General features: G+C 45.3%; 2 protein-coding genes across 2 annotated transcripts; one reads left to right on the forward strand and one right to left on the reverse strand.

Annotated features, from left to right (window-relative positions):
- Positions 1-1,390: 1,390 nt before the first annotated feature.
- pdia4 (protein disulfide isomerase family A, member 4) lies at positions 1,391-7,713 on the forward strand. The gene is made up of 10 exons (XM_056583744.1): positions 1,391-1,813; positions 2,085-2,274; positions 2,425-2,630; positions 2,734-2,872; positions 3,700-3,905; positions 4,356-4,514; positions 4,986-5,137; positions 5,395-5,551; positions 6,049-6,282; positions 6,653-7,713. The coding sequence occupies exons 1-10, from the start codon at positions 1,738-1,740 to the stop codon at positions 7,063-7,065; spliced, it is 1,932 nt and encodes a 643-aa protein (XP_056439719.1). The 5' UTR covers positions 1,391-1,737; the 3' UTR covers positions 7,066-7,713.
- Positions 7,714-7,875: 162 nt separating this feature from the next.
- si:ch211-217a12.1 (alanine aminotransferase 2-like) lies at positions 7,876-19,355 on the reverse strand. The gene is made up of 12 exons (XM_056583746.1): positions 18,939-19,355; positions 18,675-18,845; positions 15,585-15,674; positions 15,188-15,296; positions 13,920-14,053; positions 11,480-11,723; positions 11,199-11,278; positions 10,290-10,426; positions 9,254-9,428; positions 8,843-8,998; positions 8,553-8,665; positions 7,876-8,459 (listed from the first exon to the last, which is right to left on the reverse strand). The coding sequence occupies exons 2-12, from the start codon at positions 18,819-18,821 to the stop codon at positions 8,369-8,371; spliced, it is 1,476 nt and encodes a 491-aa protein (XP_056439721.1). The 5' UTR covers positions 18,822-18,845; positions 18,939-19,355; the 3' UTR covers positions 7,876-8,368.
- Positions 19,356-19,452: the final 97 nt, after the last annotated feature.

Genomic DNA, 19,452 nt, shown 5'->3' on the forward strand with positions numbered 1-19,452 from the left:
TTTGTACAAAATCATTACCAAAACTTTTGCTTGTTGTGAAGGAAAGACATTGACCGTCCACAGAATATTTCCCAGCGGAACCTGTGGTGACCCAGGGGGTTGCCTATGGCCACTGCCAGCAGGTGAACCGGGCCAAGGGCCAATGCTGGGCCTTACACAAAGAAAGAAGTAATGAATGATAAAAAAAAATCCTTAAATTGGAAAGCGCTTAATATTTTTGTTCTACCTCTTTGTTCTATAACATGCTGCATGCCATTACATTGGAAAGTTAGCAGTGATATTTCAAGCAAGAACATACACAGGTGCAAAATTGTGATTTTGTGTGAGTCTTTGTGTGTTTCTGTGAGATAGTTGCATGTGTGTGTGTGTGTGTGTTTGTTTGTGTGTGTGTGTTTGTGTATGTGTGTTTGTGTGTGTTTGTTTGTTTATGTGTGTGTGTGTGTGTGTGTGTGTGTGTGTGTGTGTGTGTGTGTGTGTGTGTGTGTGTGTGTGTGTGTATGTGTGTGTGTGTGTGTGTGTGACAGAGGGAGCGAGAGAGAGAAAGGGAGAGAGAGAGCTTGCCAAATATACTTAACCTATCCCAAAGCCCAAACTGCAAGGGCAAGCTCACCTTTCAATGTCAAGCAAACACACAACGCAGCGACATGAAGCCCATACCCCGAGCACTCAGTTTCTCTGGTTCAGTCAATGTAGCAGTGAGTTAACCAGCTCGGTGCCACACGCCACCAAGGGGGCCGTGTGTGTGTGTGTGTGTGTGTGTGTGTGTGTGTGTGTGTCAAGACGTAGTATAAAAAAAAAAATACATATTTGCACTTCAGAAAACAGATCTAGTGCATATCCTGTTCCATGTTGGTTTAAAAGAACCAACACCCACCTCCTTCACACTCCCCTGTTTCCCGGGTCTCTCTCTCTCTCTCTCTCTCTCTCTCTCTCTCTCTCTCTCTCTCTCTCTCTCTCTCTCTCTCTCTCTCTCTCTCTCTCTCTCTCTCTCTCTCTCTCTCTCTCTCTCTCTCTCTCTCTCTCTCTCTCTCACTCACACACACATAGAAAAAACACAAATGAAAGTCACATGCAAATACATTGGTATCCATCCATCCACATCCTTTACCCTCTGAGTGCCAATCTGAGTAGTAATACTAGTGAAGAGGATGACGTGAAACTATCTAAACGACAGGATGTTAATGTGAAACTAATATGACGCAAGATTGAGATCTTGAGGTGAAAAACCTCATTGCATTGAAATAAACCACAAGAAGATAATCTGTTTGGAGAACAACCATGCATCATTGTACATGTGCGTTAACCCTTTAAATTCGCACAAATCTGAGTAACACCAAAGTTGAAAACGCTAAAAAACTGAGCTATGTAGAAAATTCCCCCATGCAGCAGGAAACAATAAATGGTGGATCACCCAATCACATCCCCAAACGTATAAGAGCATGGACTTGAGTGGCGAAACCCGATTGGATGACAGTAGACGAAGAGGACCAATCAGAACGTGGCAAGTCAGAGAAGTTCAGGAGGCGGTGTCTGGCGTGCGAGTTTGTATGAATTGACAAACCCGGGGCATACACCATCAAACGTTTGGATTGAACTAAATCCGTCCACTTTGGTGACGCTTACTTGATGACATTCATCAGTTGTATTATCTAGGTGAGCCTGACTAGCAGCAGAAGCAGCCTGTGCTTCATTAAGCGGACTATAAAGAACCCCCCAGCCCCCCGCAACGTTGTGACAATGAGGAAGATTGCACTGCTTCTGATTGTGTTGCTCGGGATCGCCCACTTTGCTACGGTCGTCAGGTGTGAAGATGGTAAGTGTTGGCTAGTTTTTACGATTCTAAATAAAATAAAAGACCCAATCGCTGATTCACGCCTTGGTATACGTTGCCTGTTCAGGTTAGCATGGTGGAGCTTCCACTAGCATCGCTAAGATTGCAGTGGCTTTGGTTGTGGCGGCATGCTTCATGTCTAACTAATGCTATTGCAAATATGAGGACAACGCAAGTCCCCTCCTTTTTGTGTGTTGCTTCTTTAAATTATGAACTTGGTAGTGGGGTTGCTGAGTTGATGTCCTTGTTGAAGATGATACCGGAGCGATAGACGAGGCCAGCGACGACGAAGGAGCGGACAGTGACAGTGATGAGGAGGAAGAGGATGAAGATACTGGGACTGAAGTGAAGGAGGAGGATGGGGTGCTGGTGCTCACTGACGGCAACTTCGACACCTTCATCGAAGGGAAGGACACCGTGCTGTTGGAGTTTTACGCGCCATGGTAAATCATTACATAGTGTATTGTCTTTCCATCTTCAAATTATAAACATTGAGTTGGATGATTTGCATCAGAGTCCACAATGCGCTGACTAGTTTCGTCAAAGTACAACTTTATCTAATGGGTCTGTCTGGGTCGTTTTCCCCCTATCAGGTGTGGACATTGCAAGTCGTTTACCCCCACGTATGTGAAAATAGCCAAAGCCCTGAAGGAGAGCGATCCCCCGATCCCCGTGGCCAAGGTGGACGCCACCAAGGCCACTGAGGTGGCGGGACGCTTCGAAGTGTCCGGGTATCCTACCTTCAAGATCCTGAAGAACGGGAAACCCGTGGACTACGATGGCGCCAGGTCAGAAGAGGGTAAGAAATATGGCGACCGAACACATTGTGCTAATTTGCATATGGAGATGTGACGGAAATGGCTCCACCTTTTTTGACTCCTGATTGACTGTTTTGGTTGCAGCCTTTGTGGCCAAAGTCCTGGAGGTAGCGCAGCCCGACTGGGCGCCCCCACCCGAGGCCGTCCTGGTGTTGACCAAGGACAACTTTGATGAGACGGTGAACAACGCTGACATCATCCTGGTGGAGTTCTACGCTCCATGGTCAGTCCACACAGATGACAAATGAACCAATTAGAGAAGGGGAAATTATGTAAAGAAGCAGTGAAGCAAGCAAGTTGGTAGTTGGAGAGATGTTTACTGTTTTCCGTGGCTGCATTTGGCTTGAGGTGGCTGGTCAAAATAATATGAATTTAAAATATGCTTAATATCTTACTAGAATCAACATCAACCGCAGGCAAGATGGAGCTCCTCAAAGCCAAACACACCGTGGCATATATATTGATGTCCCAGAAGCTTAACCCTCTCTGACGGGGACATCAAAATCAAGGATGCAATAAGAGGACTGTGTGTTGAGAAACATCAATGGGCCTTTATCTCCGCCATGTCATACACTATGCAGTGTCCATGGTTGCAATGACAAAGATACGCGATTGTGATTGGTGAAACGGATTTATTAAAGAATAGATTGACGACTAAAGCCCACAGAATAATAAAACTGTTGCGGATATACGGAATGTTCATTGGCAAATTAGAAATGGATCCCAATCAAGTTCAATGTATAAGGACCTCCGGACTAAGTGCCTTAATACAACTCATACATGTAAGAACCTCATCTCTTGACCCTTGGCTAGTTGTTGGAAAGGGAAGGTTGATGGAGGGTGTGGGGGGAGAATGAAATTGGTTGCAATCTTCCACCGCAACACTATTGATACAAAACTTTCCAACCTGGACCCTTAATACAAACGGTGACGATGCTGAAATGCACCACCAGAAGCCCTATCAACGGTACACAATGATGCGTGCGTCGGTTTTGCCACACTTAGAACTGTACTGTAACCGTTGTGACCCCCCCCCCCCCCCCACCGCAGGTGCGGACACTGCAAGTCCCTGGCCCCCGAGTACGAGAAGGCGGCGCAGGAGCTGAGCAAGCGCATGCCCCCCATCCCGCTGGCCAAGGTGGACGCCACGGTGGAGAACGAGCTGGCCCAGCGCTTCGGCGTCACGGGCTACCCCGACCTCAAGATCTTCAGGAGGGGCAAGGCCTACGACTACACTGGACCCCGGGAGAAGTTCGGTACGCTGACCCCTTTTTTAAACCCGTCGTTCGGAAACTTCACAGGCCATCAGAAAGGATTCAGTGTTTTGCATTTTGTTTAGCGAAGAACGAAAACCTCAGCCTAAAAACCACACCATCATGTGTTGATAAGATGAAATAAAATAAAGGCAAGTCTACCTTGAATTAGATGCATATGAGAGAACCAATAATTATAGAGATGTCACTACATTGCACATATACATACTGTATATCCCATTGCATGTATCCAGACATGTACGAACAGTCAGACACAAACGCGCTGACAAAATGCGTACCGTATAAAGACATGGTAAACACTTGCCCTGGAAGGAAACGGTTTTTCGTCGGACATTTTCTTATTGAATTCTGCCCTTCCCGTGTTGACTGTGTTCGTGGCCACTCGTCGTCGGTGTTCTTTATGCTTCATTCGTTGTGCCTCCCCTCATCCAGGTATCGTGGAGCACATGAGCGAGCAGTCGGGCCCGCCCTCCAAGCCGGTCCAGGCCGCCAAGCAGGTGCAGGAGCTGGTGAAGGACGGCGACGACGCCGTCATCGTGGGCGTGTTCTCCGGTGACCAGGACCCCGCCTACGAGATCTACATGGAGGCCTGTTAGTATATGTTGATTCTATGCCTGTGGTGTTGTTTTCATTTATTGGTTTGATATATTGTGCATGCTTGTTGGATAATCTCAGCATTCTACATGCTGTGTGGGGCGAAAGCACACTAACTGTTCGCATACCTTAATTTGATTGATAAGATATAGAATTCAAAAGATGCAACATAAGAGTGTTATATATTCATAATGATATTCTTTTAAAGGGGTGATATTATGCCAAGGATGTGAATGTAATTAGCAATTACAAGACGAAAACGCTGATTTTCAAACGGTTTGTAATGGCTTATCACACCAGATGGCATGATAGCACTTTAAATATTTTCCCTCCATAAGTAACTGACTAAAATGAAATACTTGAAGCGCCTGTCATTCCTTATTTATGACAGCAGGGGGAGCCCTATCTCTGGGGATTAGAGATTCCACCAAACTTGGCGTCTGTACTCACTGCTCTTTGTCCTCCCAGGTAACTCCCTGAGGGAAGACTACAAGTTCCTCCACTCCTTCAGCTCCGACGTGGCCAAGCTGCTCAAGGCATCCCCCGGCCAGGTGATCCTGGTTCAGCCTGAGAAGTTCCGCTCCAAGTTTGAGCCGGCCTCGCACACATTCCCGGTCACGGTATGTCTTTCAAAAGAAAAATAATGCCTTTTTTTTTAACCGTTCTCTTCATTGTTAGCATTGTTTAACTATAATTGCATGATTCCTTAATTTTTGTGTACCATATGCTGCAACTGTAGGTTTTATTTATCTTGCTCTCTAAAGATAATTTAAAATGAACTATAACTCCTTTTTTATAGGCCTAAGTTTAGGCGTGAAAATCTAAAGACAAACCACCCCATAATTTTTACCCTGAGCCTCCATATCCATCCTTGTAGGAGTCCACGCCCGTGTCGGACGTGCAGGACTTCTTCAAGAAGAACGTGGTGCCGCTGGTGGGCCACAGGAAGCAGAGCAACGACGCCAAGCGCTACGCGAAGAGGCCTCTGGTGGTGGTGTACTACGGCGTGGACTTCAGCTTCGACTACAGGAAGGGTGAGTGCTGAGAAGGCCTCCCGCCCCTGGTGAATATTAATGGCGGCTCTTCTCCTGCACAGCCTGATCTTAGGCTGCTGTTGTTTTTTCATCTTGCATCTTAAGTAAATGGCTCATTGTTTCATGATCAGAAACCCTAGGGGCTTGGATTGATTCGGTGTTTGTTCATGATGTTCAGAGATCCCAGGGGCTTGGATTGATGCTCTCTGCTCATGCAGAAGCAGTACTTAGCAGGGGAAAAATTACTAGTGGTGAAGTTTTTCTTATCTGCAATTGTCTGCACATTAAATATTTTCCACCAATTATGGAATCGTAGGTTTGTCATTTCAGCTCTTATATGACCTGTACATAAGTACAGGACAGAAGTCTTGTTTTAAACACATTTTGTAATGCCCATATTACCATGGTTATAAAGCTGTATAGCCGTATGATAAAACCAAATGGTATTACAAAGTTAGCCTGTCTGCTAAACCCTGTCCTGTCTCTCCGATCTGCAGCAACGCAGTTCTGGAGGTCAAAGGTGCTGGAGGTGGCCAAGGACTTCCCCGAGTACACTTTTGCCATCGCGGACGAGGAGGACTACGCTGAGGAGCTGAAGGGCCTGGAGCTGAGCGACAGCGGTGAGGAGGTCAACGTGGGGATCCTGGGAGAGAACGGGAAGAAGTTCGCCATGGAGCCCGAAGAGTTTGACGCCGAGGTGCTCAGGGACTTTGTCATGGCCTTCAAGAAAGGTACGCACCTTATCCTCAAATAACATGGTGGAATTAAGCGGGTACATAATTAATTTTAACATGTTAAAGAGTGTTAATGTGTAATAAGGAGGGATCCCCAACACTGCGTTCCTTCCCAAGATTTCTTCCTTGCCCTCTGGGGGCTGGGCTCAGGGGGTGTCTGAGTATACGGTCTGTTAAGTCCTTTGAGACTGGAGCTGGGATTTAAGGGCTATACAAATACAATTGAATCAAAAGTATATACATTTCATCCATATTTTAGTTATTTTTCAATCTCAAGGTTCGTGCCTTGCTTAATCATTCAAAAATCTAAACTGGACTGGTCTTGTTCCGAAATTAAACTGTCTGTTTCTTCCCTGTGTGTCTCCAGGCAAGGTGCAGCCCATCATCAAGTCCCAGCCGCTGCCCAAGAACAATAAGGGGCCCGTGAAGGTGGTGGTGGGCAAGAACTTTGACGCAATCGTCATGGACACCAAGAAGGACGTCCTGATCGAGTTCTATGCGCCGTGGTGCGGCCACTGCAAGAAGCTGGAGCCCGAATACCTCGCCCTGGGCAAGAAGTACAAGGGCCACAAGGACATAGTCATCGCCAAGATGGACGCCACGGCCAACGACGTGCCACACGACATCTACAAAACGGAGGGCTTCCCCACGATATACCTGGCGCCCAGCAACGGCAAACAGAAGCCAATCAAGTTTGAGGGCGGGGACAGAACACTCGACGGCTTCAGTAAGTTCCTGGAGGAGCACGCCACGAAGCTGTCGAAGAAAGACGAACTTTGAGAGGGCTTTTCTCTCCGGCCAAACGTAGCCGAGAACTCTTTGTGATGCTAGCGCCGAGTCTTCCAGGGGCGCGAAGCGCAGCCCTCGCGAGGCTGAGGGGTTGCCGAGGGACACCGTGTTACTGTGTTGCTATGACAACAGTGTTGGACCATTTATAATTTTCGCGTTTGAACCATAAGAGATTTTTACTTTGATCCATTTCTAAAAGCATGTTAATGCACTGTGTTGGAGAATTGGTCTTTTTAAATAAAATTCTAAAAAAGACAAGGCTTTTGGTATTTGCATTGAAACAGACAAAATTATTTTTTAGAATTGACATTCCTGGTTTGCCAATGCTACATGAAAGGCTGAATAAAAAACAAATCAAGTTTCATTAAATTCTTTTAATTTTTTTCTATTTAAATTACATTTTTACAAGATATTGCCAAATGTTTCCATTTGAATTGTTAATCTACTGAAAAAGGCCTTGGTAGACGAAGCCAAGCTATTTAAATACCCTGTACTTTTATCTAGCCTTAAGACTCAATTACCTCAAAAGATGGCTTGAACCCAACGATTACTCAAGACTATTATACTGCTTTTTAAGTAGGCTCATTTTCACAGCTCTGGCCTCTGGAAGTTTGTCGTTAAATATTCTTTAAGCGAGCATTCATCCCAGAGACCACCCACTGCATTTGAAGGTCACACTCAGACAAGGCACACCGATCATTTGACACATTTTGTAAAACATTTCTTTGATTGGCTCAAGAAAAAGGTGTTGGCACGACCAGCAAGGAAGAGATGCATTGGAAGCACATTGACATTTTTAAGGGTCTGATTATTTTGTGACGCACCGTGTCACCATGACCCACACAAAAATAAAAGTCAATCTCCCTGTCATGGCCTTCAACTGAGCTGTCGTTTTCCAGTTTTAAAAGATAAGAATTTCAGAAAACGCTTGGCTTAGGTGTTCAGAAGATTAAAAAGGCTCTCATCGGCTGCGATTTATGACGCGAGCTGACAAGTTTTCAAGTATACAATTGGTTAAACGTTAAAAATTCGACGTACGACAGTTATCACTGAATGCTGTTCGTCCGATCAAAATGGGGGACTATGTTGCGAAACAACACAACCGTTTGCTAGGTAACCGAAGTTGCCCAGGGTGTTGTAGCATTCTAGGCATTCCCTAGGGTAGTCAGCCGATGGGTTTTGACAACGCTACCAGGGAAGGGTAACTTTTACATGCAAACTGTGTTTACAGTGATCCAGGACGGGACGGAAGTGGCTTCAGATGACGTATGGCTCGGATGGCTTCTGAAAGGCGTTAGGAATAGTCCTGCAGGAACTGTGCGTTGAACTCTGCGATCTTCTCCAGCACATACTTCAGCTTCTCCTTGGGGGGCAGGATGGTCATCCTGGAGGGACAATGAAAGGCAGAGTGTTCAGAGACAAGGATGACAACGCAATAAAAACGTCAGTGTGTCACACACCGCGACGGATTCACTCACCTGAAGTGGAAGGTTCCCTCTCTCTGGCCGAAGCCACTCCCTGGTACCAAGCAGATTCCAGTGGTCTCCAGGAGCTTCATGCAGTACATCTGGTCTGGGGCCTGGCCTGCCGCCTACACACACACAAAGATACACACAAGACAGACAGACACACAGACACAGGAAAGTCAGTCAGGGACCTCAAACTGGCCAATAGAAAGTGACGTTAACGACGAGCGAAACAAAAGTCCCAAAATAATGAGAGGGTAAGGATTAGAGGTGCAGTATGAAAGCGGTGTTTCGAGCATTACCTTGGCCTGGTCGATGGCCTTCTGAGGAATGGTGATGCGGGGGAAGGTGTACATGGCCCCCTGGACCGGGTTGCAGTGGAACCCGGGCACGTTGTTGAAGCTCTCCTCCGTCAGCGTGGCCTTCTGCGCCAGGTCGGCCAACACCGCCGCCCGCTCCTACAATGAATCATAACCGTACTCAATCATACTCAACCATACTCAGTGAATGAATCATAACCATACTCAACCATAATCAATCAGAGTTAACTCAGTCTGAATCTAAAGTCTAAAGTCTGAACATTCGCGCAACAAATACAGCAACCTGAACATTATATAGAGAGTCCAGACATAATTAGAGTTATAGAGCAATTTGGGTTTCTCCCCCCTGTCTCTGTGTCTCTCTCCCTCTCACCCTCCCTCCCTCCCCCTCACCTTGGTGAAGGTGGCGTAGGAGGGCTCCCCGGGCTGGGGGGGGTTGACCACCACGTCCATGAGGGCCTGTCCCGACACCGGGGAGCAGAGACGCACCGACACCAGCTTGGTGAGCTGGGCCTTCACCTCAGGGTCCAGGTTCACCACCTCCATGTAGCCCCCGCGGAAGCCACACCTGTGTGTGTACACACACACACACACACACACACACACACACACACACACACACACACACACACACACACACACCACACACACCACACACACACACACACACACACACACACACACACACACACACACACACACACGTCAGTGTCCCAAAACTTCAAGGCCGTCACTGTGAGCCCTTCCATGTTAGTTAGATTTATCTAAGGTGTCAATGTGCTTGCGTGTGTGTGTGCGCATGCGTGCTTACGAACTCAGTACTCTTAAAATGTGTACCGAGCGATACTGACCGAAATATGCAAATTACGTTTACAAATAACTTGTATATAAATGAATACATATATTACACATATATATTTGTATTGTTGTAGTTGTTATTATCAGCAGTTTTCTGCTTGCCAGTCAGGTTCTTCCTGTCATTGACAGTTCAGCCAGTCCCCCCCTCAACCCGTGGGGGGGACGGCGGGGTAGGCGGTTTCCCCCACGGCGGGGTACGCCGTCTCCCCCACCCCGGCCGTAGGCCGTGGCCTCTGGGGCTCAGAATGCTTGCTTTTGGGAGGATATCCCGCATATTTCCTCCGAGACACAAACAACAGCATTCTTACGCGATGGCTGCAGGCTGGGGCTTGCAGGTACGTATGTGTTTGGGAAGGGAGTTGTTTGGTTTTGTGTGTGGTGTAAAATATTCTAAATAAATAAACATGATATATAGTTTATTTATTTTTGTGAAAATGAAACCCCACACATTGGTGCATTAGTCTCGTGTGAGTAGGCTGATTTCAGATCGTTTTTACTATTTTTGCATGCCGAGATTTACCCTTATGCAAATGATCCATTTATAATAATTTAATACAAAAGGCCAACTCACTCTCCCATGTAGCACTTGGAGGTGGAGTGGAAGGAGACCAGCTCCACCACGCTGGAGAACTCGGGCCCCATCTCAAACAGCACCTTCTTGAAGGAGTGGAACACGCAGCCTTCCGCATAAACGTTGTCCTGGTACACCTTGTTTAGGCCGGAACATAAAGGTTGATCATGGGCACGGAGCCAAACCAAGCCTAGACGTCCATAGTCCTATTCAAAGTTAACTATAGAACCATTCATTAAATCAATTAGTATGTCATGGGAGTGTGTGTGGATGATGTAAGCAGCCTCACACAGCCCGAGTCAGACACTGATTGGACTCTGGAGCTGGACAATGTATGCTGATAAACCTGCCACACACACACACACACACACACACACACACACACACACACACACACACCTCTAGGGCCATGAAACGTTAGAATAAACCAGTTTCCAACATTCCCCACCCTGCGTCCTGAGAGCCCAGTTAATCCACCTCGGATTAACTGGGCTGCAGCCCCTTAGGTCGTGTGATGAATTGTCGTAGGTTACTTGACAAACAAGGAAGCAGTTCAACCGGATTTGGGATTGAGATTAAGTTTAAGTGATATTTAGAATGACGAGACGTTGTACAAATGCCGGGTGTGTTTGTAGTTTACTAACGACCCGGTATAGCCAAATAGGTAAAATCACATCTCATAAAAAATTAGGTAAATAGAAATCTGGTTCAGATACAATTGCATTCATCTCAACCTCATGCTCGAACCCACAGAAGTCTGCGTGCAGGCGGCAGAAACACTTGGTGAAACAAAGATGTTCCACAGAGCCTCCAGGATATGCCTGCTTTGCTTGTGATTTTCTCAATGGGTGGACTGCAGACTTAAAATAAATAATTAAAAAGACTCAACAAACGCGCAACACTGCTCACCTCGTCGGCCATGAGAAGCAGCCCCTCCTCCTTCGCAAACCGAATGACGTCTTCGATGCACTGCCGGCTCTGGACCTGGCCTGTCACAGGAACCAGGATGAATGATTAACAATGGACGTTAACGAACTTTATAAATTATCATAGATTTTTATGGGGTCCATTAAATATAGCCCTGAGTAGTTTATATGCACATAATTCCTTTCTTTGAAATACAGAAATATGTTGTTGGTACTGCTGTTGGACACACACACGTGTGTTTGCGTGTGCGTGTGTGCGTGTACCGGTGGGGTTCCCGGGGTTGATGATGCAGAGCGCCCGGGGGTTACAGTGCTCCCGGGCGGCGGTCAGCGAGCGCCGTAGCTCGCCCACGTCCAGCCCCCAGCACTTGTCCTCGTCCAGGTAGTAGTTGATCTGCACGCCCTGGAGCTCCGTCAGGGCGGCCGAGTACAGCGGGTACTGGGGGATGGAGATCATCACCCCCGTGCGCGTGCGGCCCTCACCGCAAATCAGCAGCTTCAGCATGGTCTGGGGAGGGGATGCGGAGGGTACGACGTGGGGGAGGTTAATGCTGCTGTGAGGACGGCTGGGTAATTAATAGAACAGTAATCGTCTTTTTGACTTTTGGGTCAAACGATCTCCGAACTAATATACCGGTAATCGCATTGAAATTAAACTATTTATTTATATTTTTTATTATTATTTATTTTGTATAGAATTTTCAGAACTGTTGGGTCCATTATTGTACATTCTTTTCCATTTCAACATTTTCTATTTTAACATTGTCTATTTTTAAAAAGGGGACATTTCAAAGATCTCAGTTACAATGTGTTTTTTTTAGAGGGAAATGCTGAATAAATACAGAGTGTTTTCAAACTCAAAAATAATCGTTTCAATAAAGGCAATTTCAATAATGACCAAAATAATCATGATGATGATTTTTTTCAATAACCGAGTAGCCCTGGCTGTGAGGGGAAGATTTGAGAGATGTGAAGAGAAAAAGAGAGAGCAGAAAAGAGTACAAGAGTTGGAAACTAACAACAGCCAGGAGACTCTCATAAATGGGCAGGCCAGGTCAACTAGACCTGGGCCTGCCTAACAGAGCAGTTCATCCGCTGATAGATGAAGGATGAGGGACTTGTTACATGAACCTGCTGTAAAATGGTGAAGCAGCAGGGCAGAGGAGAAGGCCGAAGAGAGAGAAAGAGAAATGGAGATACAGTAAATATACAGTAGGTAGGAATAGGTAGGTGGAATCTGAGTTCCTCAGATGTAGGAAGGGAACAGTGAAAGTAATAATGAATGCCTAAGAATAATCAATAGGGGAGCAAATCTCAAGTTTTAGAAAATAAAAGCCCTAAAAACATAATTTTTCATTATGTTTATACTGAGACATTAGATTTTTGTTGTAATGCCTTGGTTTTGAACTGCATCAGCAAATCTAGGACAACAACTTACATTATACTGTGAAGGGCTTTTACTTTCACCTTCAGGAATATTTAACCTATGAAGGAAATTTATATGAAATAATAGTGGCAGTGGATCAAATGTGATCTATGCATCAGGAAATGCACCAGGTTTGATTCCCCAACGTATGACATTCTGGATCAAAGAGTCAAACACTCTCGAGCTGTGATCGAAATCGTTCCCTATTCACTCACTCACTATTCCCTATATAGAGTTTATTATATAGTGCACTATGTAGGGAACGAACAAACGAGAATTCGGACACTACGCTGAACATTTCTAAATGTCATTTGAGTCAGTAAATGCGCCACGTATTTGAGTGACGCAGACAGATGCGCCCATATCATGTAAACAAACCGGGCACTCACGAGGAAAGCTGGAGGTTGTATTGATGTTGAATGTTACATTTCCTTGATCAAGGTTTTTTTTTAATTAATTTTGAATGTTTTCTATGTTAAATCCCAAATAAATTGTTGACATTTCTAAACGACATCATTTAATGTATTTGTGTTCGCGGTTTTCCTCCGGAAAAACACGACCGCATTGCATTGTGGTATACGGGAGTGACATGTGGGGAACATCGTATGTCCACTCAAATTTTGGGTATTTTAAGTCCACTATATAGTGCATGAAATGAACCACTGAAAATTCGAACACCACTACAAAATGGCGAGCACCCTATATATAGTGCACTATATCCGTGATAGGGAACGATTTCGAACACAGCTGTGGTCTGAAAGTTCTGTTTGAAACAGCACGAGTGATAACGAATGGGAAGGAAACTAAACGGGAAGGTAGCTCACACTATCCTGACCGAGCATTAACGAGGGACTGCTTCCCTGGGCCTCGTTAGTCAAAGTGGTGCCACCTGGGTTAATTACTCATTCTTTACACCTGTGTGTTCTCATTACCCAAATTCCACCCCTGTTAATCACTTATTTTGTCTTTCTATGCTGGGATCGTGATAGTGGTTTCTGTGTACATTAAGGTTCCAAGTAAACATGTCACACCTGCTTCAGGCATTTATTATGGATATACAGGTGAAACTCGAAAAATTATCTTGGGCTTAACATAAGCTATAAGAAAATTATAACAAATAAAGGCTTGAAATATCTCACTTTGCATGCAATGAGTTTATATAATATATTAGTTTCAGCTTTGAAGTTTAATTACGGAAATAAATGAACTTTTGCACAAAATTGAACTTTTTCGCTTTTCACCGGTATATCATGCTTTGAGCCACAAGGGGAAACCTACCACGATGGCATCGCTGGCGCCGGTGGAGAGGTAGATGTTCTCGTGGTTGGAGGGGATGCCTCCGTCCCTCTTCTCGATGTAGCTGGCCACGTCCTTTCGGATGCATTCGACACCCTGGCTGGCACTGTAGGCACCTGAAAGTACAATTTGAGCAATTATTACTAAAACAATGATATATTTGTTTTATTTTTGACTGTTTGCCTCAATCAACAATTTGACCTGAGGGCAAACAGTTGATACTCTGGCTTATCATTTCAGATAAGATCATAAATTACCAACTATTTGCCTGAAGGGCATAGTCTTAAAGAAACAGTCCCCCCGAAGCTCTATATTTGAGTAGCATCCAGTGGCAGGCCCGGAGTCAACGTTATTTTTTCTTGTGAAATTTCTACGAAATAATAATAAAAAAATAATAATATAGATTTATGTATTTTTTTTAATTAGATTTAATATTATTTTTATTTAAATTTAACAAGAAAAATAATGCTGAAAATCCGAACTGGGGCAGCTAGGGCCGACTGTGATGCAAAACTGCCACAGCACAGGCCCCTCTGCCACGCCAAAGGCCCCGTTGCCGCACCAAAGGCCCTGGCTCCGGGGCTGCACTTTGATGCTATTGCTATATTTACAGAATTTGTTTGCCATTTAGTAAAATAAAACCCTAGTCCATATGCGACCCTGTATGTCATGATGCAGAGGGCAAACTGTATTTCTGAGTACTTCTTCACATTGAGGTATTGTGTTACTTATTACGCAACGGGGTTAGCTAAGCCTTATCCCACGGAATGCAGTTCAATGGGTTTAAACTTTAGTCACTTAATTACCCTTTTGAAAAGTTTTTTTTTTTAGCTCTAGGCAGTCAACTTGATATGCAATTTGTGACCAAAAAAAAATAAAAAGCCTACGCCTACATAAACAAAGAGAGAGTTAAGGGGCACTCCAGCAACACTGGCTAGTGGGCAGACCATGGAACATGGCAAGACCCCATCCTTTGCGTCATCCCCTTCTCCAACCCCCCTCTTGTCCATTAAGGAATTAAAATCCTATACAAATAAATATATGAATATAATAAAAATAATGTCGTTTTAATAAGTGGTTGCACTTGGAGTCTCGGTTAAGTTAACGCACAGATCTAGGAGGACTGCCCCCTGAAAAGAGTCATGGGGGGGCTTAAACTAACCCAGACTCTAAGCCTGGACACGGACGTTTGGCCCCTTGCTAATCTTATGTCGCGGTGACGCGGTGCGGAAGAAAGGCCCGGGTCTGACCGATGCTCTGTCCGCCACAGCCGTCCAGGATGCGACGGGCTCGTAGCTTGGCGTCTTCTGGGAACTTGTCGTCTTCAAGGAGCGCCGGATAGGCACAGAGGGCCAAGACCTGGGAGGGAGCAGAGCAGAGGAGAGCTCGAGTGTACCGCAAACTGCTTCCAACGTGAACCCGCAGGACTCGACATTTACAAACTGATACCAGTTAGGGTGGATGATAGGCCTTTTTGATCGTCATGTCTGTCCCTTTGGATTTTCTTGATTAGCGTTCTTCCGAGGGATTTCCCACTCGTCATAACCAGGGAAAAATGAATCGATGTAATTTTTGTGCAATTCTGTTTCATCTAAATCGAAGAAAGTTATTTTTAGTAGTCTATAATCAGAAGGAAAGGGGTGCTACCTGTCGGATGAATGTGATTGGTTTCTGGCCCATAGCGTGGGCGTCGCCGACGTTAGCCTTGATGACCTCTGTGAAAGGCTTCTTCACTCCCTAAGGAAAGGAAAGAAAGAACACAACTCAGATTAAAAAGTGCTGTCACTTAACTATAATTTTTTTGAAAAGGATTAAGAGACTAAGCTTACTGGTGGGTGTATCTCAGTGATGCATATGGGGTTAAATACTCTTGATAAAGAGCCAGATTTGAGCATGTCTGTGCCGGTGCCTCTTTATGTGAACTCGCTCGCGGGACAGAATTCACACACAACGTGAGATCTTTCCATTTCCCGTTCCCTTTAGCTTACCTAAAGGAAATTGTTCGGTGCATGTAGTGTGTACTGTACACGACAGTAAGCTGAGCTACTCTTTCTCTCTCAATCTAATATTTGTATTGTGTTGTATTCTCAAGCAGTTGGGAGACAATGTATAGTTTGGGTTTAACACGCGTCAGTATGGCTTTTGGACTCCTGGTTCCAGCCCATTCCTTGTTGGCTCTAGTGAGACACATATGGCCTCTGCTCATCACATTTTCAGGTCAGACGAGGACAAGTTGAAGATCTGTTTTTTTAAGAGCATCCAATGAATCGTTAAACACAATTTTTTCTGTTTAACAAGTACACTCTTTTGAAGTTCTCGCAAGTTCTTTGACTGTGCGCCTCTGTTACAGAAAAGTCTGCAACAAAAAAATGCTAATAAATGTATAGATAAGAAAAGATATCAAATGGAAGATAATAAAATATACATAGAGACAGAAAATATGTAACAGAAAATATGTATGCAAGATGAACATGTATAACAGCTTTGCAGCATTGCAGCCATTGCATAAGAAGCAAACGTACAAGAGGAAAAGCCAATCATTAACACACGTTCGTAAAAACTGCCTCGGCTATAACTGCACTTCGCCTAGTGATCTGAATCCAACCATACATAACCAGAACTATCCCAGGGAAGAAACAACACGTCATCAAAACAATCAGACAAATATCATCCACGTTTTGAGACAGACAACCACCCCGAACCGTTCTTCATTCGTGCCACTCTATATGCACTTAATCTCATCCTACCCGAGGGGAGCAACATGACATTGAGAGAGAGCGTTAGCAGGGCCCCTACGTATCTTCTCTTTCAGCTCCCTGGCACATGAACCTCCACATTCCTGGAGGCATATCAAACCTCAACTGCAGTACACCCTGCTCCCTAGCAAGCAACCAATGGCGACGCGTGCACAAGACCCCGCCCCCCCCCGCCTGGTAATGATAAGGGTCCCTGTGTAAGCATCATTATTTTCCAATTCAATATTGTTTCTCCGTGTTTTTTGCAGAGTACATGGAAATCCGAAGCCCGACCGCTGGGATAAGCGTTTGCAGGATCACTCGCTGAGTTCACACTGAGCCAATATTTGTTGTTCTGCATATAACGTTACGCTTTCAGAGAAAAAATAAATAGTCAGGACCTGAAGAAAACTCTAGCGCTGGCACCCGGGACTTTAGACCTTCCCCTGGGTTAAATCCTGGCAGCGAAACTTTGTCTTTTTTTTTCCGGTTCTCATCCCTTCTTTGTTAGTGTCTAACAAAGAGGCCGCTGTTCTGTGTGGGAGAATGGTGGTCCAATTACGCGGTCCAATTACACGGCTACACAGCCCCCCCCCCCCCCCCGCAGGGTCCCCATCAGTCACTGATTACACCGGCTGAGGCCCACTGAAGCCATGGAGGGGGGGGGGGGGACAGCCCTGGTTGTTTAAAAAGCACCAGCAAGACTGGCAGACCCACCACCCACTGTTACAATCCACAGTCCGAAAAGTGTTAAATGTTATGGAATTCGGTAGCCTGATATGGATACGGGTGTGGAGATAGGCTTGGTGGAGTTTGGTTACCTCAAGGGCGTTTGGTTAAGGCCAACAGTTAAGCTTCTTCCCTGACTTAAGTGACTGTGATGTGTTCACAAGTCCTGTTTAACTCGTAAGATTTTTCCAGGGGAAAATACACGTTACTAAATGATAGGCCGACAGGTTTATTCACCGCTATTTATGTGTAGTCTTAGGATAAAGTACGGGCTTGTCATCCCATTGTTTTCTCTGCATGCAACACACACACACACACACACACACACACACACACACAACACACACACACACACACACACACACACACACACACACACACACACACACACACACACACACACACACTTAGTCCAGCTGACCAAGCTGGTTACGTCTGCCTCGAGATCTTCTGCATGACCCATTCCCAAGTGTCCACTTTCAAAATAGTGACATGTTCAAAGGGACACGTGACATATCAATATCGCCTTTCTGTAAGAATGTTGCATTTTAAAATGGAAAATTCTTAACCCTGAAGCCCATGTGCATGTGTGAATGACAGTATCTATCTCATTCTGCCTCTGTCTCTCTGTGATAAGGGAGGCAGGCGAAGGGACACCAACGAGAAGAAAAGAAAGAAAACTTAAACCCTCTCTTACGCAATACACTTCCAGCCTACCGACTACACTCCCTGCTCTCTCGGTCGGGAGAAAGGAGCCCCTCCAGGCTGGTGTATAACCGGGAGAGCCATCAACCACCAGCGTCAGCGTATTACCCTGACGGATACACACACAGGGACCGGGACGAGGTCCTGTAAGTGAGCTGAGTGGCTGTGCAACGAGTCCTCCCTCCTTTCAACCATGAATCCCGGGGGTCTATTCTTTGCTCCAAGCTTCCGAGATGCAAATGTCAGACAGGTCTTGTGTCAAAGTGCAAATACAAAGTTGTTGTTGACAGTTTCTTCCTTTCAGTTTTTTCTTCAGAGGCACACTGTTGTGTCAGCCACTCAGATTTAACTTAATTACTTTTTAAGTGAGTCTCTGTGCCTGTGATTATGTCAAACTAGGCAGTACAGTTCCTACTTGTGGAGAGTACAGTAACTCACAATGTACTTTCAATTCACAAAAGTTGCCTATTTTTACCATTTATATAACTTTAGGACGGTTTGGGTCTGAATCACATCTCGTCATAGAGGAACCAGGCAGCAGAGTTGAAGCAATCCAAACTTTCTGTACCTTTTTCAGCTCCTCTTCTATCTGTACGGCGCGCAGGACCATCGGACCCCGGACCGCGTACTCGACCTGCCTCACGTTCTGGTTCATGGTCTCCAGCGTGAGGACCTTCCCTCGATGGGAAGACCCGTTCACTTCTTTCTGTGACATGTTTGCTGCCGATGTTCCACGTTGCTGCAGGGAGATAGTATAACAACATAGAATATATAGATAGAGAAATGGCTATACTGGCATGCCAGTGTGCGGATGAAAACAGTGATCCCTTACCAGTCCACTGCCGCTGGGTTCTGTGAGGCTGATGTGTAGTCCGGTGAAGCTTACGTCCCTTAACTCTCTTTACGACTTGTGTGTGGTGGTGTGTGTGCTCCTGCTTTTTTCTTCCCCCTTTGAGCTCTTATGAAAAACAACGTTGAGCCCAACGCCTCCCCCTGGCAAACAATATATCAAACAGGCGTCGTTTATTGTTCTACTACCTTTGTCAAATATTACCGAATACTGCAGACACACCCCAAAACCACATATAGATGGTTAGTAGCTTTCGGTATGTAATTAATTGCATTAACCTGCGCGACGTTGTTGGTTTGCATTCTGAAGGGTCACCATACAGTCTACACGTTGCACATTGAGTTATAAGATTTGTGTATGGGGTACCATGTTTTTTGCAGCTTGTAGGTCGACTGACCTGTATCATGTCGTCAATTATCCCATTGATAACTAGCAATGAGATCTCCAGCGGTGCATTTGGGATCGTACCTTAGTAAAAAGAAAAATCCGCTGGGTG

This window comes from Gadus chalcogrammus, chromosome 23, assembly GCF_026213295.1.
Source record: "Gadus chalcogrammus isolate NIFS_2021 chromosome 23, NIFS_Gcha_1.0, whole genome shotgun sequence".
NCBI classification, from domain to species: Eukaryota; Metazoa; Chordata; class Actinopteri; order Gadiformes; family Gadidae; genus Gadus; species Gadus chalcogrammus.